The sequence below is a fragment of the Zasmidium cellare genome, assembly GCF_010093935.1.
Source record: "Zasmidium cellare ATCC 36951 unplaced genomic scaffold M409scaffold_22, whole genome shotgun sequence".
In the NCBI taxonomy this organism is placed as follows: domain Eukaryota; kingdom Fungi; phylum Ascomycota; class Dothideomycetes; order Mycosphaerellales; family Mycosphaerellaceae; genus Zasmidium; species Zasmidium cellare.
In genome coordinates, this window is record NW_022986966.1 from 162,207 (window position 1) to 189,049 (window position 26,843).

Sequence of the window (26,843 nt, forward strand, 5' to 3'; positions counted from 1 at the left end):
GTCAAGAACCCATAGCCAGGATCTTCCCCATAGCCAAACCAACTGCCCGTATCGATATCGAAAGCCGGACTTCCCGCCGGCCCCTCCCATCCATCCCATAAGCCACCAACAACCATGTCATCAACAACCTGGCAAAACAAAGTCACGACCCCGATCCCCGCAGACGTCGACCCATCGGCCATCGTAAAAATCCTGCACGACCACAGCTACATCCTCTCGCTCAACACCATCGTCACATCCCACGAAAAAGTCCAACAAGAAGGCCCCCGCGAAATCTACAACATCACCGAGTCCATCCCCATCCTGCCGCCCATCTGGAAGCGCAGCGTGACATTTCAGGGGTCCTTTGAGAATAAGGATGACGGGGTGTGGACGTGGGTGACGGCGCCGATGGGCGTGAATATGCATGCCAAGTATGTGGTGCGGTGGAAGGAGGAGGGGTTGGAGGGGAGTGGGAGCGGGTGGGCGTTGGAGGAGGAGATTGAGACGAGGTGTAGTTTGTTGTTGAAGGGGTTTGTGGAGAGGACCATGTTGGGGAGTCATCGGAATATGCATCAGAGGTTTATTGAGAGGGCGAGGGAGCGGGGGGCGGGGCAAGTTGGAGAAGCGAGTCATGCGCAGTGAGTTGAGTTGGAGTGTAGTGACGAGGGGCATTTTTTGGCCGGTATGCTGCGACGGTGAATATGGCTATGAAGTGGTGATTGTTCTTTGCACAGCTAGCTAGCTCCACGTGATGCGATACCCCTGCCAATTCTTTGAATGATCATTAGGCTATGGTACCTCCTCGCTATTGTAGCGACGTAAACCACATCCGAACGGGCGAAGCGATGGTGGTGTTACACAATATGAGGGCGCAAGGCGCCTGCGTCTGAGCGAGGCTGAAGAGTTCAGGTCCTCTGGCCGAGAGGCATGGAGTAGTGGATAGCGACGCAGTCAGTATCTATGCCTATAGGCCCGACATTTCATGCCGATGGCGTCTTCGACGGCCTTTCCTCCCCACCCTTACGTCCCGAAGGACGGGGTTCTCTTGATGGAAAGGGTGCGGCGGTTGAGGTAATGATCATGTACGATGACAATCTCGCGAATCGAAGTTTTGGAAGAGTTGAAAAGGATGGAAGGATGGGATATTCACACATGAAAGGAATTCTACCTGGCGCTAATTCTGCTTGCTACGTCCGACGACGCTGGCGTACAAGGAGAACGGAACTGTAGATCGTGCGATTTGGAGGTTCAGAGTCGCTCGCTCGCTCTTCCCCCGGCGATGGGTTGTCATGGATTTTGCTGGGAGACATCAGCCCGACGGACTCAGATGCCCTCGGGTGTCGTAAAGGATCAGCCCTGTATTCTTTGTTCGATCTCGTCGGGTTGGTGTTCTTGTATCAACAGATATCGAACCATTGCGTCTCTTCTTCCAGACGACCTTCCTCTTTTAGCTGTCGAAAGTACTCGCCCTGATTTCGTTCCATGTTAGCTATTGTGGTGGTTAGGGGTGTTTTGCGAGCATATGCTTACTTCCATGATTCCATGCACGTAGGCATTGCCAATGAGTCTCCATTGGCCGTCCTTCTGTTCGCGAAGGACCATAGGGAGTACACTTCCAAATAAAATTGCAACAGTGTCGTCCCTTTCCATACCGCCTGGTGCTGTGCCCATGTGACCCGATGCAGTCATGAAGAACACTCGGTTGCATGTGCCGTAGGACATGGCTTGTCGATAGTCGGCCACAGCTGCGGCTACGTTTATAGATGACTGAGACTCCTGGTCTGCTTTAACCATCTCCTCACATGCAGCCAGGCATCTGTAATAGCTCTCCATGAATTCTACGTCTTCCAGGGCATCATGGCCAGCTACATTGCAACGACTCGTCAGGGTTACTGCTATATTCTCGTTGGAATGGTCCTGCGCTTGTGCTACCGATCGGCAGTGGAGTAACGCTTTTGCGAAACAATGAAGATCGTCATCTCTTTCAAAGAGTGCAAGAGGTAGCAATTCGCCTCGCCAGCAACACCGAGAAACTACGAGTCCCTTGACGCTCAATATATGAGGTCTGACTGGATCAAACTCCCGAATGGTCGCAGGTAAACCTTCGGCGACTCCATTACCGAATATTGAGACGGGAGCGGGACTTCGAGTAGAGTCGAGCGACCAATCGTACCGTAGCACCCACGAAGGCCACGAAAGTCTATCGCAGCTATCCGGCTCTCGACCTTCGGGAGGCACCAAGTATCGAGTGAATGGTAGTAAGTACAACTGATCTAAGTGACCTGCAAGTTCTTCGATAGCCAGCCTTGTGGCGGTCGTGTAGACCAAATCCAGCCGAGCATTGTAATCAGGCTTCAGCTCCAATCGACGATTTTCGTCCATCTGCAAAAGACCCAGCAGGCCGTAAACTTTGTCTGATGGTAAAGACGTCTGCATCTCTGTGCCCATGACGAGCCAATTGGCAAAGAAGTCCTTCCCGCTAGTAAACTGCCAGATACTACTGAGATTTTCGAGTCCTGTCACCAAGTGACCTATACACGCATCTTGCCAGTAGCTTCGATGGTTAAGCCATTGTGCCGCAAGGATGACATCATTCCAGGTTCTCGAGAACCGACCGCAGAAGCAAGACGCTTGTTTACTGAGCACGACTTCTTGAATAAACCAGACGCGGACGAAGAGCGGTGCTGAAAAGAATGTCTCCACGGCCGCCCAGTCACAGTGCGGTAGTTCCAGCCGCGTAAATCGGCCGCGGCCGTCAGAGTAGAAAAATACGCTGTCGTAGTCTTCGGGCGTTTTCGCTGACTCGCTGCATTGAGCTAGTATCTTATCAATTGACTCCATCGCTGCTTCTGCGCTGCTATCCATATTGTTTCCGAGCCAAACCAGCACTCTCTCCGCGCGTGGATACACATCTTTCATGATGGCCACTTGCTCGGCCCTCTCCTGAATATTCGACTGATCGATACAGACAGCGTCGAGCCAAACGATGGCATGGCCTTGCTCGAAGCACAGGTGCCGAATGACTTCCTCTGCGTTCATCGAGACTTTGAAGCGTGCTCCATCGAGTACTATGTCCTTTCGAGGGGTTGGGTCACCCCAGCACCAGGATATGGCTTCGTAGAAATTTGGGGGCTGATCGAGTAGAGAGACGTGCTCGAGTCGGCACTCGATTCTACCTGCGCGGTCTGTTGGGTGCGTGTCGATGTGAAGGAGGCGGATTTCGAGTTTTGTGGAGTCGACCGGGTGGTATAATGATTTCTTCGGCCGTGGCTTGCTGCGCTTGTTGACATGGCGGGGGGAAGATTTCAGCTTTGGCATTGTTTCGAGTTGTCCGTAGAATGTTTGGATGTCTCAGTTTGGTTACGCTCCGAGACCACAAGTCTGGCACCCTCACAGGCTTTTGTGACTGTTATTGCACAAGTGACGAGAAAGAGAACCTGCGAGAAATGCTGCGACGGCGGCTTAGCTGGGCTGAGCTCGAGGATCATGAAACCTTCTCGTGTGGCGCACGGCAGGAGGCGCTTTGCTTTAGCTGAGGCACGTCGAAGCATAGCCACGAAATGAGAATGAGTACCTAGCTCCAGTTCTGGAAGTGCTGTCATCAAGTCGAGTTTCGAAAATCCCGTCATGTATATTCTGAAATGGTAGCACACGGCGGGAAGCGTTCGATACAGGTCGCCTTGCGGCCGTCAACTCATTCAGAAGAAGCTGACTTGAATGGCTGCACCATGCGTGGAGCACGGTTTTACCGTCATTGACTGCATTTCGCTTGTGCTGTATCACGGAATAGGCGGAAAAGTATCGTGTTCGGCGCCTCGCTGTTACGGACACTTTATATCCTCAGGTCGCAAGTTCAGCATTCTCAGGCGCGCAGAGGCAGCGCAGCAGACTGCCTTGCAGCCTGCCCGAACTCTATCCGCATGCGGATATTGTGAGAGTAGAGATCACGTCTTTCTTCGAGCTGAGATGCCTGTCCAGGACATGTCTACCCGTGCTTGGCAATTGAAAAGACGCCTTTCACCACGTCAAAGTGATGTGTATACCGGTCTCGATGTCTCTTCTAGCTCTTGCTCGGCGCTCGCCTTCATGATATCCTGATGGATGTTCGATGCCATGCGAATCCAGAGCATGTCGTGGTGATTTTGAGGAGGAGGCTTGCTCTCGGCTTTGGTCTGCTGATCAAGAATCTAGCTCCACTTTATCGGAACCGTGGTCGATGGTATGGCTCTGCTTGGGTTGGTGCTTGTGTGTCGTGATGCTGGGATGGAGCTGTTGAGGACTGGAAGGTGGTAGAGTTCGAGCTGAACCGTGCGCCAGCCGTTGTTGTCTTTGACCTCACCTGCGATTTCCCATCTTCCTCTCGGCATGCAGAATCGTCCCAGGTTGATCAAGTTCATTTTGCTGCTTTCATCGCTCTTTCGAACGTGATGAGGCCATCTCACATCCACAGGCTTCGTGTTATCAGTCTCCTGATTTCCTAGGTTCTGCGAAATCGCTCCGGACCGAGGGAGAAAGCTTTCGGTATCGATGGACGGGTATGAGCATAGCTTTACTCTCCATTGTGCACTAGGGCCATGAGAGCAGGTGACATGGCTCAGGATGCCGGCTTACAAGCGCCAGTCTGGAAGCTGAGTGCGCAAAAGGCGGTGGTGTAGCTCGAAAGTGTCCCATCTTCGCCGTCTTCGACCTCCGCTCCGGAAGCTGCAACTGAGCTGCAGCACGCCCACGCGCCTAATGTCTGAACAACAGAGATTAGAAGTATAAGAGACGTTCAAATAAGGCAGAGAACCAATCTGGTAAATCCTGGCTGGCATCTGCGGTACCCGGAACACGGCGCTTCCTGCCAGGCACAGAAAGACGACCATTTGATACATGGATGGTTTGCATGGCATTCTGAAACGCGGCAGCTCTTCGCCGATCATATACCCCCGCGGCTCTTACAAGCCTCCATCGTCACCATGTTTGGCCTTCTTCACATGATTGGCCCTTCGAGCCGCATGAAACTCACATGAACAGAACAGCTTCAGAAAGTTTGCTGATCGAGACTCAGGGTTTCGCCTTTTTCGACTTCGCTATAACACCGACACCAGACCATCGACGACAAGTGAAGTACGGCATCTTCCTTTTCATTCACTGCTCTTCCTTTTTCAGCAGCGTCCTTCCGGCAAGGTCTCGCTTCTTCACAAGCGGCGCCATCGTCGAACAAACAACGCCTCGTGAAAAGCGGCGAACCTGTGCACCGGCAGTGAAGGAGGACACGCAATCCGTGGCAATCTTGCATTGTTTGCGGCGTTTCTATTCTTTTTTTTTTAGAAGAATCATTCCTCTTTTTCGACCTTCCGACAAAATTCATCGACAGCGCATACACGATACAACAATGAAGTCCTTCTTCGCCACCACGACTGCCCTCGTAGCAGCTAGCCTGCAGCTTGCCGCCGCCGTCCAAATCGATGTCAACAACGTCGACTCCATCAAGGCTGCTTCACGCACTCTCGCATTCGGTGTGCAGAGCTGGTATCACAACAACGTTACCGGCATTCCAGCGACGGCCGTCGGCACGCTTCCAGCACCGCTCTACTGGTGGGAAGCTGGTGCTGTATGGGGAGGAATGATCGATTACTGGGCCTATACCAATGATACCAGCTACAACGCGGTGACCACGCAGGCGTTGATGGCACAAGTTGGTCCTGACTTCAACTACATGCCACCAGCCTACTTCAGCAGCTTGGGCAACGACGATCAATCATTCTGGGCGCTGGCAGTACTTTCGGCTCACGAGTACGGCTTTCCAGCACCTTCAGGACAGAACGGTGCCGTCTGGCTCGACCTTGCCAAAGCTGTGTTCGACTCACAGACACCACGCTGGGAGACTTCGCACTGCAACGGCGGTTTGAGGTGGCAGATCTTCGAGTCGAACAAGGGCTGGGACTACAAGAACAGCATCAGCAACGGCGCCCTGTTCCAAATCGCTGCTCGCCTGGCTCGGTATACCGGCAACCAGACGTACGTCGAATGGGCGGGGAAGACCTGGGAATGGATGTCTGGAGTTGGCCTCATCAGCCCGACATACCAAGTCTTCGACGGCAGTGACGACCTGAAGAACTGCACCGAGCTGGATCACACGCAGTGGTCTTACAACCCCGCCATGTTGATTTACGGGACAGCAATGCTGGCCAACTTCACCAACGAGCCAATCTGGAAGAATCGGACTGAAGGTCTGCTGACTTCGATAGAGAACACATTCTTCTCGCCCTACAAGAACGCAACGAATATGTAAGTACCAATACCGTACTAAAACCGCCCAAGCTGACACATCATAGCATGTACGAGCAAGCCTGTGAGCCAGTAGACACTTGCAACGACGATCAGTTCTCGTTCAAGGCCTACCTTTCCAGATGGCTGGCAAAGACATCTGTGGTTTATCCGTCGATCGCCCCATCCGTCCGCAAGTATCTGTCTGCATCAGCTCAAGCAGCTTGTCAGTCGTGCACCGGCGGAGACAACGGCCAAACGTGCGGACAGAAGTGGTACATTGGAGGGTATGACTCGAAATGCGGCGTAGGCCAGGAGCTTTCTGCTATGGAGACCGTTCAGGCCCTTCTACTGCTGGACCAGGCCTCTCAGAAGATTCCGCGCCACCAGGACAATGTCAAGATCCAGGTTGTTCCGGCCACTAGTACGTTCCCGTTATCACCCCCAACGAGCACAGCTGCACCTACATCACCTAGAGCATCTCCTGATTCCTCCTCGCCATCGTCTTCGTCATCTTCTGGAAATACTAACGTCGTAAATAGAGCCTCGCAAGCGAAAGGAAGTTCGTGGTCGGCGATCGTTGGATTGATCACATTGGTGATGGTTTCCGGATGGGCGTTTGGTGTTTTGCGATGATCGCCGCGATGAACAGCTGGATATTGGAACAGTACAGCGTTCGAGCGTAGTCGAGTGGATTCTAGCTAGCAAATGAAAACGACGTGAATGTTCAACAATGCGCACGTGACACAGTGAAACAAACGCCACTAGCGCAACTGCCGAATCTAAGCCGGACTGATGACACTTTCGCATCTCTCTCTTGCCTCTGAACCGCAACAGTGCTTTGCACTGCCAAACCGCTCGGCATTTCACCGTCACGCATCACCACCGTCGCTCGATATCATTCTCCAACACATCCACTTCGCTGACAGCCCCTTCGTTCCAGCAGCGGCCAGTCCGCACCACCGATAGCGGCATCCGCCAACATGGCGTTCGCGCCTGTGGGCGCAAGCCAAATCGCCGCGGCGACGACTGAGATGTGGCCGTCGATGGCAAATGTGCTGGCGGCACCATTTAGAGGAGCAGGGAAGAGTGCGGTGGCTGCTGGCGGAAGGAAGCAGATACCGGCGGAGGTGTCACAGCAGGAGAAGGGCGTTGGACCTACACATGTCGAATCTCCTTCGTTACCAGACTACATGGCGTCGGTACCTCTCGCGACGTTGAGGCCAAGTCGACCGAATGCATCTGCACTACAAGGAGGCTACTCAACCAGCTCCATGCTCTCCGCTCTGCCACGAGGCACCCTTCGTTACGCATCCCCAGTCACGAGATCTTTCTCATCCTTCTCCTCGACATCGCGATCCTTTTCTACAAACACCCGACTCGGTCCTTTTACTCTCAGAGCACCTCCCAAAACCAGCTTCGTCGGATTCAACCAGCAACGAACGCTCTTTGGAACATCTTGGGGCAACTCGCAAAGCAATCGAAACATCCTCGCGCACATGGAACAGACGGCGAATAACAACCCCGGCAGTGCGACTGCGCAGAACGCCTTCTACCAGGCTCTGCTCCGCGCCAATATGCCTGAGATTGTGGTTGAGAGATATCAAACCGGACGCTACGCTACGAACCCCGCCACTGAACAGGCCTTCCAGAAGGCTCTCGAGCGGATAGGCGCTGCGGAAGTTGGAAATGCTGGTGTTGGAAGTTTGGCAGGGCGGATTCCAGCTGGACAAAGCAATACCATGAGCAATGAACAACTGCAGGCTATCGGCCAGGCTGTTTCTGCGAAGACACAGGGCGGCAATGTCAGCATCTCGAAGCAAGGTTCTGGGGCAAAGAACGAGCCACTCTACGTGGTTGTGGATGAGAGCATGGGCAGCACGATATTCAGATGGGTCAAGTTCATCCTGACTTTCGGTCTGATCGCATACTGCGCACTGGTGGTCTTCACCTTGCTCGTTGAGGCGACGGGCGTGCTGAAGAAGGTTGGTGGCGCACAGAATGCGGAAGCCAAGCCTGAGCTCCAGAACACACGTTTCACCGATGTCCACGGCTGCGAAGAGGCAAAGGAAGAACTGCAAGAGTTGGTCGAGTTCTTGAAGGCTCCTGAGAAGTTCAGCACGCTTGGTGGAAAGCTGCCAAAGGGTGTTCTGCTGGTAGGACCTCCAGGTACTGGAAAGACTCTCTTGGCTCGTGCTGTTGCTGGAGAAGCTGGTGTTCCATTCTTCTACATGTCAGGATCTGAGTTCGATGAGGTCTATGTGGGTGTGGGAGCCAAGCGTGTTCGAGATTTGTTTGCTGCTGCGAGAGCGAAGAGCCCAGCCATCATCTTTATCGACGAGTTGGACGCCATTGGTAGCAAGCGACACGAGAGAGACGCTGCCTACGCTAAGCAGACGCTCAACCAGCTGCTGACCGAACTCGACGGCTTCGACCAGAACTCCAATGTGATCATCATCGGCGCAACCAACTTCCCGCAATCCCTCGATAAAGCGCTTACGCGACCTGGACGTTTCGACAGGAACGTTGTTGTTCCACTTCCCGACGTACGAGGCCGCATTGCCATCCTCAAGCATCACCTCAAGAACATTCGAACGGACGGTACTGTTGATCCAGCCATCATCGCACGTGGATGCCCTGGCTTTTCAGGTGCCGAAATCGAGAATATCGTCAACCAAGCTGCCGTGCGCGCATCGAAGAACAAGCAGCAGAAGGTCACTATCGAAGATCTGACCTGGGCAAAGGACAAGATCTTGATGGGCGCTGAGCGAAGAAGTGCAGTCATCCAGCAAAAGGACAAGCTCATGACTGCCTACCATGAGGGTGGACATGCGCTGGTTGCCATGTTGACCGAAGCATCCACACCACTCTACAAGGCGACTATCATGCCGAGAGGACATGCTTTGGGCATCACGCAGATGCTGCCAGAGCTGGACAAGGTCAGCGAGACGAAGAAGGAAATCATGGCGCAGATTGATGTGTGTATGGGTGGCAAGGTTGCCGAGGAGCTCATCTACGGTGCTGAGAACGTCACGACTGGAGCCAGCTCAGACATCACCAATGCCACTCGACTGGCGTATATGATGGTCACCCAAGCCGGCATGAGTGAAGCTCTGGGCAACATTGACCTGTCATCCGACTATGCACGACTGTCAAGCGAGACGAAGCAGCAGATTGAGCATGAAGTACGGCGGTTGGTTGAGGAAGGTCGCGAGCGGGCAGTCAAACTCCTCACCACGAACCGTGAAGGTCTCGACAGGCTGGCGACTGCTTTGGTCGAGTACGAGACGCTTTCAAAGGAAGAGATGGAGAAGGTGGTACGTGGTGAGAAGTTGACGGACAAGATCAAGGTGGATGTCGACACGCCCGTTAAGATACCCGAAGGCATGACGACGCCTCCTCCATTTGGACTTCCATCGCCGGGTAACTCAGGAGGCAGTCCAGAGCCGCCGAGTGATGGAGCACCGCATCCTGCAGGCAGTCCTTAGGATGATGGGTATGGATGGGTGTTTCGATGTGGAAAATGCCAGTCCGAGGAGGTACGCCGTCGTTGATGAATGAACATCATTCACAGGTCCAAGCACCACGTCGCCCAAACGGAGTCGATCAAGGAGGCCAACGACGGGCAACTTCGGGACAGAGCAGTATCTTGGAAAAGCATGGAGCGGAGTGAGGGCATGAGCGTTCACCCTGTGCATGAGCGGTTCCATTTGTATCGAATAGCAGAGCAGAGAGCGAGTAGATGATGAAATCAGAAACAGTCACAAGAATGGCCGTGGTCTGAAAGCGGAAGTTGAGCTGGTCCGTTTGTCGCGCCCCGTGCTCGTTCGCCCATACGTAGTCAGTCCAGCCGTAACCCTTCACCTCATCTATCGAGTAGTCCTGCATCGGCTGTATGTATGGCAGGTACATGACCATTATCCGACCTACTCGCCACGACAAAAACTGCGAGATCACCTTCAGCTCGTCGATCCGTGACTGCGATTTGTGATATCTAAAGATATACCTCTCCTTTGAATTGAGAGGCCACTACAGTGCTCAGCCCCACAACGCCAGGCGCGAGAGATCCCTTTCTGCTCTCAACTTCTGGCAAACTCTCCGACTAAGCATCACAACGAGATCAAACAGCTCCGACGCGTCGGCCAAAGCTTTGCAGTCTCTAGAGTAGGGCATCGCCGTGTGCAGGAGAGCCAGAGATTGGATCAGTGGGATTGTAGTCTCAATGCTGAGTGTCTGATGCAAGGCTGCATCCACAAGCCTCGGTCGTAACGCGTACAGCGCTTGCAGATGGAAAGCCTGGGCTTCTGGACCCGCGTAGGCCGATCCGATTACTGCCATTGTGAGGTACAGATGCGACGGGAATGCATCTACTGCGAGAAGGTTGGATCGATTGGTCGGCCAGGGAGCGTGGGAGATTTCGAAGAACAGTTTGACGAAATGGTCGAGGATGTTGGAGGTTTTGGAGACTAATAGCCTTTCGAGCCCGAACGCGAGCTCTATTTTGCTTGAGATGGACTGCCAGAGCCATTCGCGGTCACCGCGGTTGTGGTTTGGGACGTCGAAGTCTGAGGTGGAAAGCAGGGCCAGCTCTCGAATGGATGATTCTTGTGCGATGCGCGTTGCGATACCGGATAGCTTCGTCGTAGAGGTTAGCGTAGGCGTAGACCGAGAATTGTTCGTTCGTTTGTGGTGGAATGTGGTATTAGGAGTGTAACAGCTGCTCGAGGCGCTTGTTGGAAAGCCGTTGGCACATCCGTTTGGACCGGAGTACCAAGATGCGGCGTTGTGAGGCATCTCGTCAAAAAGATCACCAGAAAGGACCGAGAAGGAAGTTTCGTTATACGTGCCACTTGAATGCAGTGCAGGGTCCAGGACGAAGTTGGATTCGATGGCATCTTCGGTGGAGAACGAATCGCTTCTCATAGAGCTTCGGTCGAGCCCTTTGACCGGCGCATTTTGGATCGTCAGAGGCCACGCCCACATGGGCTCTTGCAAACATCGACTATCCAGGATGTCGCTGTCGCGGTGAGACCATGTCTGCTCCCAGTGTCGATGTTGTCCAGGGCATTGACCGTACTGGCAAGCTCTCCAGTGATTGAACGATGGTTGTTGATGGATGAAGAACCGATGCTTGCGGCCAATTCAGGATTGCGCCCTCTACTTCGGATGCGTGTATGCGTGCAGTCATAACCACCCTTCGAGCATCTAGTGCAGGGTGTCATGTTGTCACACCTCGTCTTCATACCAAAGCAGCGGTCACACGCCCGTCGACTTCGGTTCCTGGTCAACCCTGGTCTCGCTTTCAAGTGTATTCGAGCGTGACGGTCGAGAAGATCCTTTCTCTTGAATGAGGCATCGCAGACGGAGCATACGTATGGCGTGGTCTCTGAATGGTTCTTGGAATGCCGATTGAGAGTCTCTACAGCCTTGTAAGCACGGCCGCAGTCTAGGCAGATGTGTTTCGACGGCTTTGTCGACGTAGTAGCAGGCATCTTGATCAAAGGGGGACTTGTGAAGCGGATTTGTGACTCTAGGACCTTGTATTATTGAACAATAGACGCAACGTTTGAATGTATCAGCCCAGAGCGATGGGGCTGCAAATTCTTACTCAACACACGAAGGTTCGTGCTTGCCGATCTGTCATGTTATCGCGACTCGACGCTCCGGGTACAGTGCCTGAAGTACCAAGCCAAAGGAAGTCGACACCTGGTCGTATTCATACGGGCGGTGACCGGCCGCTTCTGAACACGTCCGAAGACCACATGGGCGACGATGGTCGATAGTTAGGATTCAGAGCCAAGGCTTGTTACAAGTGTGCCAGCCTCGCATCCGTTTACACTAAATGGCACGGGACTCTGGATTGTCCCTAGTCAAAGGTCCAGCTCCACTGGGAGTTTGAATCGCGGCTTTGGGAAGCTGAGACACTACATGACCGAGAGGTGGATTGTTCTGACCTTCGAGGCATCATCACAATACTCAGTCTGTCAAATCAAGTTGAGCCTTACCGTAATCCGGTCTCGGAGAACGGCTGCGTAATCCCCGACCATCCGAACGACCATCATTTATCATCCGTATGGCCGGCGACGACCGTCCGAAATCGAGACCTTTTTCGTCTTGGTACGCCTTCGTACTGCTGGCGATCATAGATCTAATGGAGGGCATGGCGGTTTGTAAAGTTTGAGCATGATTCTACGTTTGCCTGTTATGATTGCAGCCCAATTCTTGCGCTATCATTTGGAGCTTGTAAGGAACGTACTTACCACTATGAAGGTTCAGGAAGAAATAGACTAGCGATAAATTTGTCTTGCTGTCGACTTCGACGAAGACTACGTCGTACTACGCAGTGTGTACTTCAGACTCGGCAGAGGCTAATGGTCTTTTCATAATCAGGGTCATCTGCGTTATTTCCTTCTTGGAATCTTGAGCGAACTTATCCTGTAACGCCTCTTATTCTTCATTGAACCCCAGAGCATGACTGACAATCAGCTGTGCCGACCCGAGCGTCTGCTGGAGCCCATCAGACTCTAAGAGTGGATTGATCTCGACCAGATCCATGGCAACAAGTCTCCCTGATTTGTGTAGACAGCGGCCAATATAGCAAGAGTCGCTCAACGACAATCCCCCCTCAACCGGGAATCCGGTACATGGGGCGTACTTGGGGTCCAAACTATCGATATCGAAAGACAGGTGGATTGCAGAGGCGTCGCCAATGTGCTGTAATACCAGCTCCATGACTTTTTGAATGCCCAATCTATACTCGAAGGTCAGCGACGAGCTTCAGCGAACTCATAAAGAGTAGAGAGTGCTCCTCGGCGAATAGCTACCTAGCAATGTCTTCCATATCAAAGACCTTGATTCCGTGGCTTGCCACAGTTTTTCTTTCTTCTTCGTCCACGTCGCGCAATGCAATATAGACCAATCTCGATAGATCGATCCAGTGGTCTGCGCGAATCCAATCGAACGGCGCAACACCCTCTGCGAGACCGGAAGCAAACGCAAGCGGCATTCCGTGAAGGTATCCACTGAGACTGGTGGATGGCGTGTTGATATCTGCATGCGCATCGACCCAGACTACAGACACACCACGCCCGTTGTGCGTCTGCCTGGTTGCTCTCGCGACACCTGTCAACGAACCAATCGCAATGGAATGGTCGCCACCTAGGACGAGGGTAAATCGGCCTTGCTCACGCAGACTGTGAACAAGCTCACTCAACTTTCTCGTCTCTCGGCTGACGGCCCAGGCATTTTTCATATTTGACGCATCGAGCCTTCGACGCGGCGGACCGCAAATGCGTCCATCTGATGTGTCGACAAAAATGCTGTCGTCGAAGTGGTGGCGTAATTTGTCCTCAAGCCCAGATGATAGAAGCGATCGTGGACCATGCTCAGCCCCTGAACGCGGCTGCAATCGTTATCAAAGTCTGTCTATCGGCTGACTGGCAGTATTCTAAATGTCATACCGCTCCGCTCGAGGACGCTGCTGAGATTATTGCGAGTCCCTCCATACGAGGGAGTCTGGCTATCTTGGAAAACTTCGCACATGTCATCTCTAGCAGTAGAATCAACGAATGAACGTGCCCCAAGAATGGACGAATGCAATGGGAATGTTGTGTCTACGATGTGTGTAAGAGTTGCGGAGCTGACTCGGACCGAGATCAGAGATGAGTCGGCTTGCGGTCTCGGACGGTCATCGACCGTCCGAAACGCCAAGGAACCTTCCTCCTTTAACGGGAGAAGTGGTATGCAGCCTTGCAAGAATGGGAGGGGATATTCGTGTTCTTATCCGCGATAGAGCCGCTCAGCTTCCAAGTCTAGTTCTTTACTTGATAAAGACTAGGGGAGCCCGCTGCCCGAGGACGGAAGTCAACAGAAGAGTACTGGAGTGGTCGAGACCTTGCCGCCGAGTAGAGCGCCTGCGTGGAGGCGTTGTGGTGGACAGTCTTGTAAAACATGCAGCGCTCTGAGAACCAAAACCTTCTGAGCGATGTTTGGAATCAAAGTGGGCATGAAATCGAATAATCGAGGTTGACGAGTAGATCTCAACGTCGGTTCTCAAGTGTCTTTCGGTAAATGCAGTCTCACTGCAAGTTGACAAACGGTGCAGCACCTTGCGTATACCATGTTATCCAATCGAAGCCTGATTCACCGTTCTCACTCATATCGTATGTTATCCCGCCCATCGGTAGTTCACCGGCATTAGGATCCACCTGACAGGGTATCTGAAGTATTTCGTTCGTAGTGAACTCAATATCCCTCCCAAAATTTTGATACGATTCGTTGGAGTGTCCCGAAGATACCGCTCCGGGTAGTGAGTCGGTTGGCTGCGAGAGCTGTGCAGCTACCTCACCTGAAAAAGCACGAGGCTGAAGCCGAGAGTCCTCGGGCACGATTGGGTCCGTTGCTCCATTCGATTCACCCATTCGCCTTTGTATCCGAGCGATCAATGATGCTACGAGTGCTGCGCCTCTCTGACCGGCGTCGCTCGTAGTCTTGAACACGCTCCACGCACGATGAGCTGCGCACAGTAGCTCGACTTTGTCTCTGCGTTCGGAGGTCGCAGCCGTGCTTAAAAGCGGCGATTCAGCAGTGCTTGACTTGAGATCTTGATCAACATCGAGGCAAATGATCATACCACCAAGCAGGAAATCGTGGCTCATCAGCGACACGAATCGCCAGTCGCCCGTTTGAGGGCTGGCAGTACCAAAATTTCCGGACGAAAGAGCAATCTGATGGTGTAGGATGTTGCACGCCGCTTCTAGGCATGTACGTCGTGAGTATGCATAGCAACTCTGCGTAATGGCGAAAAGCCTCGGCACTGAGTAGGCAGACTCTCGTTTTTCAAAGGCAAGGATCGGATTTTCGAGATTACCAACAGTCGCCACGCAACTCGCACGATCAGGATCATAATCGACGATAGGGGTGTCTTGCGTGGGCGTGGCAGGCGAGACACATACTCTGGCCACCCCATCTGCACCTCCACCCGAAGTAGGACTGGATTCATTGGGTCAGCCAGAGGCGGCGGTTTCTATCCTGTGAGATGGCTTACTTTTAAGCTGGCTTCGATCGCAGGCCCCCAAGCACATTAGATCAGTCGCCATACGAGTCAATGTGGTCCGTCTCGCCCAGCATCAGCTTAGCCAAATTCACTCTTGTCGCCCACCGTATATTCGTCGTAAGTGGCATGTCATTGTAGCCTTGATCGTCTTCCTTGTTGATGTTGCTCCACGACGATCTCGGGCCCACCGGGCGATGATGGTTGAAGAGTGCCGGCTAGGGAGAAAGACAAGTCATGATCCTCCTTCCGCTTACCCCGTCACACGCAGAGCGCATCATCATGTCCAACATTCCGTCGATTTTCCACATGCCGACCTGAGCGAGCAGCTGTCGTGCCCCGTTTTGAGAGAGCGCGTATCCTAGAGTGCAGGTGTTCACACGCGACCTGGCCACGACGCGCGTGTAATCGGGGTATTGGTCTAGAAGTTGGGTGTCGCCGAATTCGATGTTGATGGAGCGTCTCGGGGGCACGGTTTCATCGTCGGATATGACGGCTCGGCCAAGTTGGACGTTCTCGTCTTGGGAATCGACAGCCGCAATGTCCCGCCCACAACATGTCCCATCGATCCAAATCTCCATATGGAGATGTTGTGGGCTCGCCGGTGGAGGAAGTGTTGATGTTGAGGTGTACAATATCGCTATGCTCGGCATCAGGCTGCGGCCACGTGGGATCCAGAAATTCGTTTGTTGTTCCGGGAAGTGGTTGTACAAGTAGCCTTGATGCTTTTGCAAAGTCACGCATCTGTCGCTTGATGCGAGTGTCCCAGTCCGCATCATCCTCCAGAATCAGTGCCGACGAAATGCGCTGCTCGATCATTCTGCACACACACCAGCGTCGGGTGGTGCCATCGGCACGATATAACCGAGGAGAGGCTTACGTTCGAGCAATGTTCGTATGAGCCCGCCATGCGCCCATGGCGCCTTTGCTCATGTTGACCTCTTTCGCTCCAGGAGGCAGAGATTTCTTATCGACCTCGTTGTCTCCATTGGCATTTTCGATATCGAGATCCGTCAAAGCAGCGGCAAGGGAAGCGGCGTAACGGCGGTCTGTCCGAGAAGGTAGGTTGATCACGAAGATTTTCTGGAACTTGACGATGTTAGGAGTCGATAAAGCACTGCAGAGACCTGACGTACCCGTGGAACTTCGTGATCTTGCGGAAGAAGTGGCTCTGATGGCGCCGTCTCTGCTGATCTCGTTGATCTCCATTGATAGCTTAGGTAGAAAACAAGCAAGAGGGCAACGCTGGTGTACAGAAGCACGCTCCTGCGCGAAAGCAGTTGGTTGATGACCATCTTTCGAGCTGGAAAGTATGTGGGGAATGAAATGTAACGAGACAGGTCGATCACCAAAGAGTCAGAAGGTGCAGAAACGGTGGATTCATCATAATCGTGTCCGATCTTGCACATGAAAGGCCAGGTGATTGCAGCGGCTGCCTTTCATGTGCCAGAGCGAAACGCTGCACAGCCAGCCTCACATGGGTCCTTGGCACCGACAGTATCTTACTCTTCGTGCTCTTCTTCTTTTTGCATGAAACTCCAGAATACGATGCGATGAAGCCTTCTTTGGCACACAAGCCGGCTAGTATACCACTCAAGGCTACGAGGTCTTCCATGCTGATGGTGAATTAACAATCCCACCGTAGTAGCGACGAGAAGTCCAAGGCCGCGAAATAATCAGCTCCAACCGAAACGTGGAAGAACCAAAATGTGAGTACGAGGTCGAGCCTGAATGTAGATGTATGGAGAGAGTTCGATTGTTGTTCAATGCCGGTGGTTCGTTTAAGGCATACGTCGACATCGCCCAATTGCTGACTCATCGAGCGTAAGGCAGCAAGCTGGTTGGTGCCTAGTGGGGGGAGTATAAATGACCGACACTTCCTGAACACCAGGCTTTCTACTTCTTCCTTCCATTCCTCGCCATCAATTTGCGACCCAAGCAGAAGACCGTGGCTGTGAATTTCCTGCGTTGGAGTGAGTGCGTGAAGTCCGATCGTTGTTACTTGTGTGGTCGTGTTGCCCGCCTGAGCCATCAAATTTGACTAGGCAACTTAAGCGAGAGGGGCGGGCCGTGACATTCCGCCCGTGATTGGCTCGAGCTTCTTCTGCCAGCGAACGTCCGCCTCTGCTGTCTTTCGCGCTGCTCTTCGCTGCTCACCCACACCCACCACCCCTCGCCCTTCTCCCTCGCCAATTTCCATTGTGCGCGCTGCAATTGTCCCGTACACACCTCAGAGGACAGGCGACCGGTGAATGGCGCGTTGCACGTGAAGTTTCGACGCGGCGTGTGAAGTTCTTTTGACCCGCTCGCCCGCCTTCTTCTGCCACACCTGAACACCCACCCTCGATCTCGCGCACACGCGACATCCACCCCATCGACGCGCGCCGATAGCTTTCCCGCACGACCAGACCACTTTACAACACAGTCTGCGCGCATACACGCTTTCCCACCGACGCGGCGACCGCGACACTCCCCTTCAAAATGTCGTTCGGCTTCGGCAGCAACAACAACAATACCTCCACAGGTTTTGGAGGGTTTGGCTCTGGCTCCGGCTCTGGTTTCGGCGCCAACAACAATAACAGCTCCAGCACGCCCTCACTCTTCGGCGCCAACAACAACAATACCACGACGGGCTCGACGGGCGGTTTTGGCGGTGGTGGTGGCTTCGGCTCTACCAATACCAGCTCTCCGTTCGGTACGAAGCCTAGCGGCTTTGGTACGCCGGCCGCGACGAGTGGCGGGAATTTGTTTGGAGGAAATACCAGCACGAGTGGAGGATTTGGAAGTGGAGGGGGATTTGGCGCGAATAACACCAATACCGCGAGCTCGGGATTCGGTGCTTCGAATACTGGAGGAGGTACGTTGATATCTTTCGAGAAGGGGCTTCTGGGGTGCGAGCGAGGCAGTTGCTTGACGGAACGGTTGCCACTTCTGATGCTGGGCTTCATCTAGCATCATTTTTGGCAGACCACTCCAACGTGTAACCTTTCACCTCGCAGAAGCGCCCTTCAGACGAGCAAAATCAAAGAACATGAGCTAACTTGAGTCTAGGAATATTCGGTGCCAACAAGCCAGCAGCAAGCACAGGGTTCGGCTCGACCAACACTGGCTCAATATTTGGAGGTGGCGGCGCAAGCACAACCGGTGGTGGATTTGGCAGCACGAACAACAACACCACGGGCGGCGGCATGTTCGGCAGCAACTCCAACAATACCAGCACAGGCTTCGGCGCAACCAACACGAACACGAGTGGTGGATTTGGCGGATTTGGCTCATCAACCCCTGCGGCCAGCAACAATGGTACGGCAGGCCCGCCTTTCCAAGCGACCACGGAGAAGGATGGAACCTCGAACCAGACCTCGTCGTACCAATCCATTACCATGCAGCAACCATATCAGGGCAAGAGCTTTGAGGAGTTGAGAGTAGAAGACTACATGCAAGGACGGCGGTACGGCAATACCAATGGCCAGGCTGGTAGCTTCGGTCAGTCTACTGGGTTTGGTGGAAGTGCTTTCGGCAACAACCAAACACAGAACACATCCAGCACACCCTCACTGTTTGGGGGCAATAACCAGCAGCAGACAGGAGGCAGCTCGTTCGGTGGCTTCGGCAACACCCAGAGCACAAGCAACACCACAGGCGGATTTGGCAGCACCAACAGTACGGGTGGTGGCTTGTTCGGCGGACAGAAGACCCTCGGAGGATTTGGCGCCAATCCGACATCAAACACCACCACAGGTGGCTTTGGGAACAGCACGTCTGGCAGCACCGGTGGTCTCTTTGGCGGCACCGCGAACAACACATCCAACACCGGAGGAGGCTTGTTTGGCGGCAACAACCAGCAGCAGAACAAGCCAGCATTCGGGGGATTCGGCTCCACGAACAACAATACCCCGAGCTCGTTTGGCAACACTGGTACTGGAGGCGGAGGTCTGTTCGGAAACAACACGAATACCAACACCAACACGACCGGAGGCCTCTTTGGACAGAATCAGAACCAGCAGCAGTCAGGCAATGCGTTCGGTGGTAATGCTTCGACTGGAGGAGGCCTCTTTGGTGGTGCGCAGGCGCAGAGCAAGCCCGCGGGAGGTCTATTCGGAGGCAGCACGACCAACAACAACGCAGGTGGTGGTGGTCTCTTCGGCTCAAACCAGAACCAAACACAGCAGTCTGGTGGACTTTTCGGATCGACTCCACAGAACAACAATGCCGGAGGTGGCCTTTTCGGAGGAACACAGAACAAGCCTGCGACTTCCAGCCTGTTTGGTGGCAGCACCGCAAACACGAGTACTGGCGGCGGCGGACTTTTTGGCGGAAACCAAGACCAGCAGCAGCAGTCTGGCGGTCTCTTCGGAGGCAGTCAGAACAATGCCGGTGGAAATTCTTTGTTCGGTGGCAGCCAGAACAAACCCCAGGGCTCTAGCCTCTTTGGCGGCAACAACAACACTTCCAATACCGGCGGTGGCAGCCTTTTTGGAGGTAGCTTGGGTCAGAACAACCAGAACCAACAGAACAATGCTGGCAGCAGCCTGTTTGGAAGTCTTGGCCAGAACAACCAAAGCCAATCTCAAAACAACAACTCAATGTTCGGCTCGAACTTTGGACAGAGTCAGAACCAGACGCCGCAGAATAACCAGCTGCACGCCAGTCTGACCATGTCCCCATACGGCAACGACCAGCTCTTCGGCTCTCTGCAGCAGACGTCGACACCTGTTGGTCCTCTCGCCACACCGTTGAACGGGGCGAGGGCTGCTGCCTCCAAGACACCAAGCTTGCTATCGAGCACGAGATTGAACTCCCCAATCTACACCCCAAGAGCGAGCACTATGAACCGCAACGGCACTTACGGCCTCAGCTACTCTACCTACGGCACTCCGGGATCTGCTTTCTCGACCAGCCTCACTCCAGCGCAGAGCAGCTTGTTGAAGCCATCTGGTAGCCTTGGCAGTGCCCTCTCCAGTCGCCTTGCTAAGAGCATGAGCATGAACAACCTGCGTGGAGATGGCACCCCTCAAGGTGACAGCCTGCTGCGTCCGGTTCCTGGCAGTGCTTCAAGCAAGTACCTTCAATCCGGCAGCATGCGCAAGCTCACCATCGACCGGAGCCTTCGCATGGATCTCTTTGCCCCACCAGAGGAGCAGACACCCGGTGCTGAGAGAAAGAACAGCACTGTGCGTTTCACGGAGCCGGAGAATTCCCCACCACCGACCGCCTCGCCAAGCGAGAACAATGCTCTTGTACGAACTGAGGAGCCTGAAGAAGAAGAAGAGAGTTCGCCGGCCCTGTTACGCAGTCAACCAAAAGCCAAAGCACAGTCTAACGGCGCACCCGAGATGCAACAGGTCAACGGTTCTTCTCTGTCTACCGTGCAGGAAGATGATGAAACGAGGCGCACGAAGTCTGCGCCTGCTACGAACCAGCCGTCAGAGAAGGTGCCGAAGAAGTCAGCTGGGGTGGGCGACTACTGGACGAAGCCTCCAATGAAGGACCTTAGGAACATGTCACGCAAGCAGTTGGAGAAGGTCGGCAACTTCGTCGTCGGCCGAGAAGGTGTGGGATACATCGAATTTGGCAATGTCGATCTCAGCAAGACCGAGCTCGAAGACATCTGCGGCAACATCTGCATCTTCAAGCAGCGCTCCGTCACTGTTTACCCGGACGAGAAAACCAAGCCACCAGTCGGTCAGGGCCTGAACGTACCCAGCACAATCCACCTCGAGCACTCTTACCCCAAGAACCTGGGCACGAGAAAGGCTGTGATGGCGGGTAGCGGGCCTGCTTACGACAAGCATGTCATGAACTTGAGGAAGACTCGTGGCACGAACTTCAAGAGCTACGACGCTCAAACTGGTGTCTGGACTTTCACGGTTGAGCACTACACAACGTATGAGGTGGAAGACGACGAGACTGAGGATATGGATATCCAGCATGAGACAAGCGCACTTAGCGAGCCTCCGGAAGATGAGACGATGCAGAGCTTGGAGTCAGCGAACGGAACCGGTGAGGTTGACGACACGTTCGAGTTCAAGATCCAGAGCAGGCGATCGCAGCAGTCGAACGCCTCTGCTGCTCCTGGCCCACACGTTCCTGGCGGGTTCGGTGGATTCGATGCTCCTGATGAGTCTCGTTTCGTCACGAAGTACGACCCTGAGGAGATGATTACAGACGGATTCGACGACGACACCATGATGTCTGGTGGCCTTGGTTTGAATAAGCAGGAGGATCCTTTCACTTCACCAGGCGGTGCGGTACAGGCTCCATCTCCAGGTGCCTATGAGCGCTACCACTCCAGTATGGCGCTTGATGAAGACACAGGTGCAGTTGAGATTGCTGAGGAGACGCAGGACGAGCCCGAACCGGAGCCCGAGCTTCCGGGTTCTTTTATTGAAGAACCCAAGCTACTGCGATCGATCCTCAAGCCGACACCTGGATTCTCGACCTTCGCCTCGCCACAGAAGCTGGCTACCGACTCGTGGGAAGATCAACTCCAACGCACGATGAGCCCGAAAAAGCGTGACCGACAAGCACTCCGAGATCGACAGCAGAGCGTTCTACGCGAGGAGCCCGAAGAAGTGATTGAGAGTCCCTTCAAGCGCAGCATGTTGGGACAGAGCACACTCAACCAGAGCCACCTTGCTCAGAAGAGTGCGAAGAAGGTTGGCTTTGGTGGCAGCACCATGAAAGCCAGCACGGATGGTCTGGGTAAGAGCCAGGCCTTTCGAACTTCAATGGACATCATGAACTCGCTATGGGCGCAAGAGAAGACCACCAAGAAGGCGCCCAGTGCTGCCAGAGGCTTTGAGGTATGCTGATTCAATCTCCCTATCACCTGACAGAATGCACTCCACTTCACATCTTGCCCCTCCCTTCCCCTGGCCTACATCTTGGATTGTTCAGCAATTGGCTGAGTTGGAGGAAATGACAACACCTTACACTTTGGGCGTTCCATCACCGCATCACCGCACTCATGTCATCATGAAACCAAAATGTAACGTACATAGCTGAGAATGAGAATAGAACCCATACCCCAAGCGACAACGCCTTTCCGCCTCTGCCGAACTCAGCGAGCAAGACGCCAATTTTCACAACGCCATGAAGCCGTCCTTCAGCAGTAACGGAATCCTGGTCTACTCCGTCCCTGGATCCGTCCAAGAAGTCACCGAACCTTTGGCTCGCGCCTTGGAACCTCTGGTTGGCGAGCACAAGGAAGTTCGATTTGCCCGATTTGCACCGCCAGATGATATCAACACACTTACCTTGAGTGTCCAGAAGGGCATTACCGTAATTGGCAAAGTCGATGGATTCCGTCAAGCGAACGCCCGCAGCGATATCAGCTTTCAGGACATCAAGAACTCTACTGAAGGTCCCCGTGAGTCGGCCATTTGGGGAGTTGCCGGGGTCCTGTTCGATCCCGTCACTGTTGCCTGTACGCACCTCATGCACGGCATGTCGCCTGACGATACCATCAAATATGAACCCAGACTTCGCCAGGACGCCTTTGGGGAGCTGTGGGCTGGACACCTGTCTGCAGTCGCCGATGAGCAATTAGCACTGAAGAAGACTGCCGAAGAAAAGGCACTTCTGCTGTTGACGCTGAACAAGGTCAGACAGGCTGCAGAAATCCTCACCGAGGCCAGGGACTTCAAGCTGGCGACGATGGTAGCCCAACTTCCTGGCACACATGACAGCCGCGACTTGATGCAGAAGCAGATCAAGGCCTGGGTCGAGCGCAATGACTGGAGTGAGATGTCGGAGCCTGTTCGAGCGCTGTACTCTATCATTGCTGGAGAGGTCTGCGCGGTTACTGGGAAGAACGGTCCGGCTGAAGATCGTGCGAGCTCGTTCTGCATCTCTGAGCGTTTTGGTCTTAACTGGATGCAGAGCTTCGGCCTTAGACTTTACTACGGCGGATACTTGAGTCTTGACGATGCCGTCAAGGCGTACAGCAACGACCTTGCTGATGGTCGTGAGAAAGTCTTGCCTACTCCAGGCTGGCAGGATGTCGATACGAATGATGGCAGGGAAGACACGCTGCTTGGCCTGTTACGGATGTACGTTGGTCGTCCTGATGCTGAGGCACTTTTCGACTCCAAGACTGTCTCTGGCGATTCGACCAACTCCCGCATTGCCTGGCAGCTCGCCACTATCTTCGCGTCTAGAGACGATGGCGCCCAGTTGTCCGACGAAAAGCTCGACCAACTCACCCTCGACTTCGCCGCTCAGCTGGAGAGTGCGAACTCCTTTCTCTCCGCTGTCTGGGTCCTGCTCTACGTCCGCAACCGCTCAACCCGCGAGCAAGCCATCTCCGCAATCCTCTACCGCAACGCCGACAAGATTCCGGACTTCAACCCCCTCGAAGACACCGACGGCGTCTTCCACCTCCTGCACAACGACCTTCAGATCCCAACAGATCTCATCTGGCGTGCCAAAGCACAATACGCCCGCACGGTCGCCCGCAACCCCGGTGCCCAAGTCCTCTACCTCCTCAACGCCGGCGACACGGACCAAGCTCATGATGTCCTCTGCAGCACCATCGGCCCGCAAGCCGTCATCGAGCAAGAACACGAAGACCTGACCAACGTCCTCGCACGTTTCCCCGATCACAAGCCCCAAGGCTGGGTTTCCGGCGGCGGTGTCTTTGAGGAATACACCAAGCTCTGGAACCTTTCCACTCCGCGGAAGCATACCCGCGAGGGACGCGAGGTCATGGAGCGCCTAGGCCTCGGATTGAGGGAGATGAGTTCGCGAGAGGGGAAGATGAGTGTAGAGGAGAAGGTCGCGGTTGTGGAGATGGAGAGGGTGTTGAGGGAGGAGGTGAGGGCTTTGCATGGGAGTGGTGAGGGACTGGTTGTTGAGGGGGTTGGTGGTGAGCAAGTTGAGGAGGGGAAGGGCATGGATGCTTTTGTTAGGTATCGGGAGGCGATGGGGGTTGTGGTTTGATTCGGTAGTTTTCTGGTGTGGTCTGTGGTGTGTGGACGGGGTGGGATGGGCTGGGGCTGGGTGTATTATAGGACTTTTCAGATGCATTCAGCGCTGGAGTATTGAGTTCTTGCACTAAATTTTGCGAAGAATGAAGAGGTCGAAGAAAAATCCTTGTGCATGATCTCGATTATCTCAAGTTCGGGTTAGTTCTGAAGGCTTTCAGGTGCGTCAACGCCCCTCGACGAGGCCGTGAGCACGGCGTTCAATTCCACTCCTCGCAGCTTTTGTCATCAATCCAAGCTCTCCAGGAGGAGGATGCGTCTCTTCCTACTCTATATAGATGTCACCCAGGCTCACATACAACAGATTTACCAGGTACATGTATCCATCATCCTGCAACGTCATCAACTTCTCAAAAAGTAGGCCCATTAGACTGCATTTTCTCAGCAGACCCTTTCCATCCCAGAAGACGCTCAAATGTCCCGCAAGTTTACTAGTCCCGGAAGGTACCATGTGATTTCTGCACGTCGTCTACTTTCATTCAGATATCTTCCGTTACGAGATTCACTGGAGCACTTGCCTCATACATCGGACCCTGAGATCCTCTTTCTAGCCCACGAAAATGGGCTAGGTGTCCAGAACACCGTCGTCTTCTTCTTAGACGTCCTTCTTCCGCAGCTGTTCTGCCCCACGAAGTAAGTCCTCCTCCCTTTTCGACATGCATTAACTCTTCCTACACTTTCTTCCCACCCACACTAGCCATGACTTCCTCCATCCACGGATACACCTATACACACCTCAACGTCAGCCATGTCTATCCCAGTCCCAACAAGCAAAGAACGGACCCTAAGGGGCATCTGAGGAGTACTTACGCAACCATTCGCCGGCGGATACCCCATATGCAACAGCCCCGTGAAAAACCTCGCCTCCTTCGGTTTGCCGTACTCCATCATCAGCATGCTGTCTTCGATGGGCATGAGTCCGTCGTGCGTGCCGTTGACGAGGAGGAGGCGGCAGGAGGGTTGGTTGACGATGCCGGTTTCGATGAGGGAGAAGCGGGCTTGGATCTCGGAGAGCATGGTGGTTTCGGAGGTGTAGCCGAATTTGAGGCGCATGGCGGGGAGGAGGGTCCAGGGGTATTCTTTGGGGTGTGTCAGTTCAGGGAGGGTTGGGGGTTTGGGGGTTTGGGGAGGGATGGGGAGTGATATACCGTGATCTTTCGCCTTCTCTAACCACTCCTTCGAGAAGAAGTGGTGCGTTCCTGCGCCTTGGCCGATACTTCCCGCGAGTCGATCAGCGTGTGTATGTGCTGCGCGGATGGCGTTGTGGCCTCCTGCAGATAGGCCCCATGCGATGACGCGGTTCATGTCAAAGGTGCCCTGGCTAGCCATCCAGTCGAGGATGGAAGTCCACAGACGGTCGGGAGAGGTAGGGTCGTTGCGGGCTGCTGGGCAGTCTGTACACATCCAACATCAGTACTAGACACGTAGGAACGACAAGGGAAAGAGATGTATACCCGCCGTCCCTGGAATATCCACAATAACACTCGCCCACCCCCTCTTCAAAAACTCATCACTCCGCACCGTATTATCCGGACGATGTCCATCAAGCCCACACATCAACAACACCGCGGGCACCGGGGCCTCTCTACTCGCCCCCTTCGGCCACCTGACGTACAGCGGCACCATCGTCCCCTCATCCTCTTCCGTGCCCGCCGTGTGCGGGATTTCGATATCCTGGATCGGACACTCGAACAGCGCCGCGGCTTTCATGTACGCCTTCTTCTGCGCTTCGTACGCGGCGGTCTTCACGGCGCTGTTGATATATGGGAATCGCGCGATGCGGTAGACGGCGCAGGCGCGGAGGTAGATCTCAATAGCAGATTTCTTGTCTCCTCCTTCTTTCGCTTGGGCGTCCGCCTGCGCGACGAGGTCTTCGGCCGTGGAGAGGAATTCTTGCGTGTACTCGTCGCTGTAGCCGTCGTAGATGCCTTTCTGGATGAGGGTTTCGAAGACGGGCGCGAAGTCGGAGTATTTGCCGTCGTGGAAGGGGTAGAGGGAGCGTTCGCAGGGGAATTTCCATTTCTTGTACCTGGTAGTGAACGATGGCTTAGATCGATGTTGAGAGGAGAGGAGTATTGATTTTTACCAGAGATTCTCCATGGATCCAAGATGAGGATACACCTGGTCAAACTTCTCGCCCAGGATCCATCTGCTGCCCGTTCGTGGGTCCGTCATTTTGTCAAAATATCAAAGAAAGCAGTTTTGTAGTCTTGAGAGAAGGGACTAGATTGTAGACGAGAGAGCAAGAAAATCAAGAAGATAGAAGGGAAGTCTACCCACCAAATATACACCCACACCGCTCCGTCATTCTCCAACGCGCTCGCTGCTCGGACGCGTCCAATGTCCGTCAAGCAGTGCCATTCTACAGGCAGACCGCCTTGATTGTGGATGGCCTTGGGAGGAGGGGAAGTCCGAACGATGGCGCCGATGGTGCTGCGAGCCTAATGCAGGGACCCGTTCGTAGCTCTGCGGAGCTATTACAGTCAAACCTGGATAAGAACATAACTTATTCCTGAGTTCATTCTATGTTGCTAACCAGGTTATAGGACTATCCAGTCTAACTAAAGAAACAC

The 26,843-nt window shown here is 53.9% G+C and overlaps 9 protein-coding genes across 9 annotated transcripts; 4 read left to right on the forward strand and 5 right to left on the reverse strand.

The window, feature by feature from the left end:
• Window positions 1-114: 114 nt before the first annotated feature.
• M409DRAFT_55761 (uncharacterized protein) lies at window positions 115-624 on the forward strand (the record flags this gene model as incomplete). Its single annotated transcript, XM_033813092.1, has 1 exon — window positions 115-624. One exon carries the CDS (start codon window positions 115-117, stop codon window positions 622-624), a length of 510 nt encoding a protein of 169 aa, XP_033666237.1.
• A 755-nt stretch (window positions 625-1,379) lies between these two features.
• Window positions 1,380-3,300, reverse strand: M409DRAFT_24198 (uncharacterized protein; the record flags this gene model as incomplete). The annotated part of the gene is made up of 2 exons (XM_033807129.1): window positions 1,380-1,451; window positions 1,513-3,300. 2 exons carry the CDS (start codon window positions 3,298-3,300, stop codon window positions 1,380-1,382), a joined length of 1,860 nt encoding a protein of 619 aa, XP_033666238.1.
• Window positions 3,301-5,359: 2,059 nt separating this feature from the next.
• Window positions 5,360-6,823, forward strand: M409DRAFT_24199 (glycoside hydrolase family 76 protein; the record flags this gene model as incomplete). Its single annotated transcript, XM_033807130.1, has 3 exons — window positions 5,360-6,255; window positions 6,303-6,658; window positions 6,777-6,823. The coding sequence occupies 3 exons, from the start codon at window positions 5,360-5,362 to the stop codon at window positions 6,821-6,823; spliced, it is 1,299 nt and encodes a 432-aa protein (XP_033666239.1).
• A 685-nt stretch (window positions 6,824-7,508) lies between these two features.
• M409DRAFT_67211 (uncharacterized protein) lies at window positions 7,509-9,722 on the forward strand (the record flags this gene model as incomplete). The annotated part of the gene is made up of 1 exon (XM_033817304.1): window positions 7,509-9,722. One exon carries the CDS (start codon window positions 7,509-7,511, stop codon window positions 9,720-9,722), a length of 2,214 nt encoding a protein of 737 aa, XP_033666240.1.
• A 550-nt stretch (window positions 9,723-10,272) lies between these two features.
• Window positions 10,273-12,396, reverse strand: M409DRAFT_55765 (uncharacterized protein; the record flags this gene model as incomplete). The annotated part of the gene is made up of 3 exons (XM_033813093.1): window positions 10,273-11,271; window positions 11,307-11,764; window positions 12,240-12,396. 3 exons carry the CDS (start codon window positions 12,394-12,396, stop codon window positions 10,273-10,275), a joined length of 1,614 nt encoding a protein of 537 aa, XP_033666241.1.
• A 285-nt stretch (window positions 12,397-12,681) lies between these two features.
• On the reverse strand, window positions 12,682-13,486 carry M409DRAFT_24202 (uncharacterized protein; the record flags this gene model as incomplete). The annotated part of the gene is made up of 2 exons (XM_033807131.1): window positions 12,682-12,985; window positions 13,059-13,486. The coding sequence occupies 2 exons, from the start codon at window positions 13,484-13,486 to the stop codon at window positions 12,682-12,684; spliced, it is 732 nt and encodes a 243-aa protein (XP_033666242.1).
• A 1,835-nt stretch (window positions 13,487-15,321) lies between these two features.
• On the reverse strand, window positions 15,322-16,581 carry M409DRAFT_67213 (glycosyltransferase family 25 protein; the record flags this gene model as incomplete). The annotated part of the gene is made up of 5 exons (XM_033817305.1): window positions 15,322-15,504; window positions 15,544-15,801; window positions 15,920-16,106; window positions 16,167-16,375; window positions 16,423-16,581. The coding sequence occupies 5 exons, from the start codon at window positions 16,579-16,581 to the stop codon at window positions 15,322-15,324; spliced, it is 996 nt and encodes a 331-aa protein (XP_033666243.1).
• Window positions 16,582-17,767: 1,186 nt separating this feature from the next.
• On the forward strand, window positions 17,768-24,226 carry M409DRAFT_24204 (uncharacterized protein; the record flags this gene model as incomplete). Its single annotated transcript, XM_033807132.1, has 3 exons — window positions 17,768-18,143; window positions 18,338-22,089; window positions 22,304-24,226. The coding sequence occupies 3 exons, from the start codon at window positions 17,768-17,770 to the stop codon at window positions 24,224-24,226; spliced, it is 6,051 nt and encodes a 2,016-aa protein (XP_033666244.1).
• A 715-nt stretch (window positions 24,227-24,941) lies between these two features.
• On the reverse strand, window positions 24,942-26,445 carry M409DRAFT_67215 (uncharacterized protein; the record flags this gene model as incomplete). The annotated part of the gene is made up of 5 exons (XM_033817306.1): window positions 24,942-24,995; window positions 25,081-25,349; window positions 25,419-25,664; window positions 25,725-26,299; window positions 26,357-26,445. The coding sequence occupies 5 exons, from the start codon at window positions 26,443-26,445 to the stop codon at window positions 24,942-24,944; spliced, it is 1,233 nt and encodes a 410-aa protein (XP_033666245.1).
• Window positions 26,446-26,843: the final 398 nt, after the last annotated feature.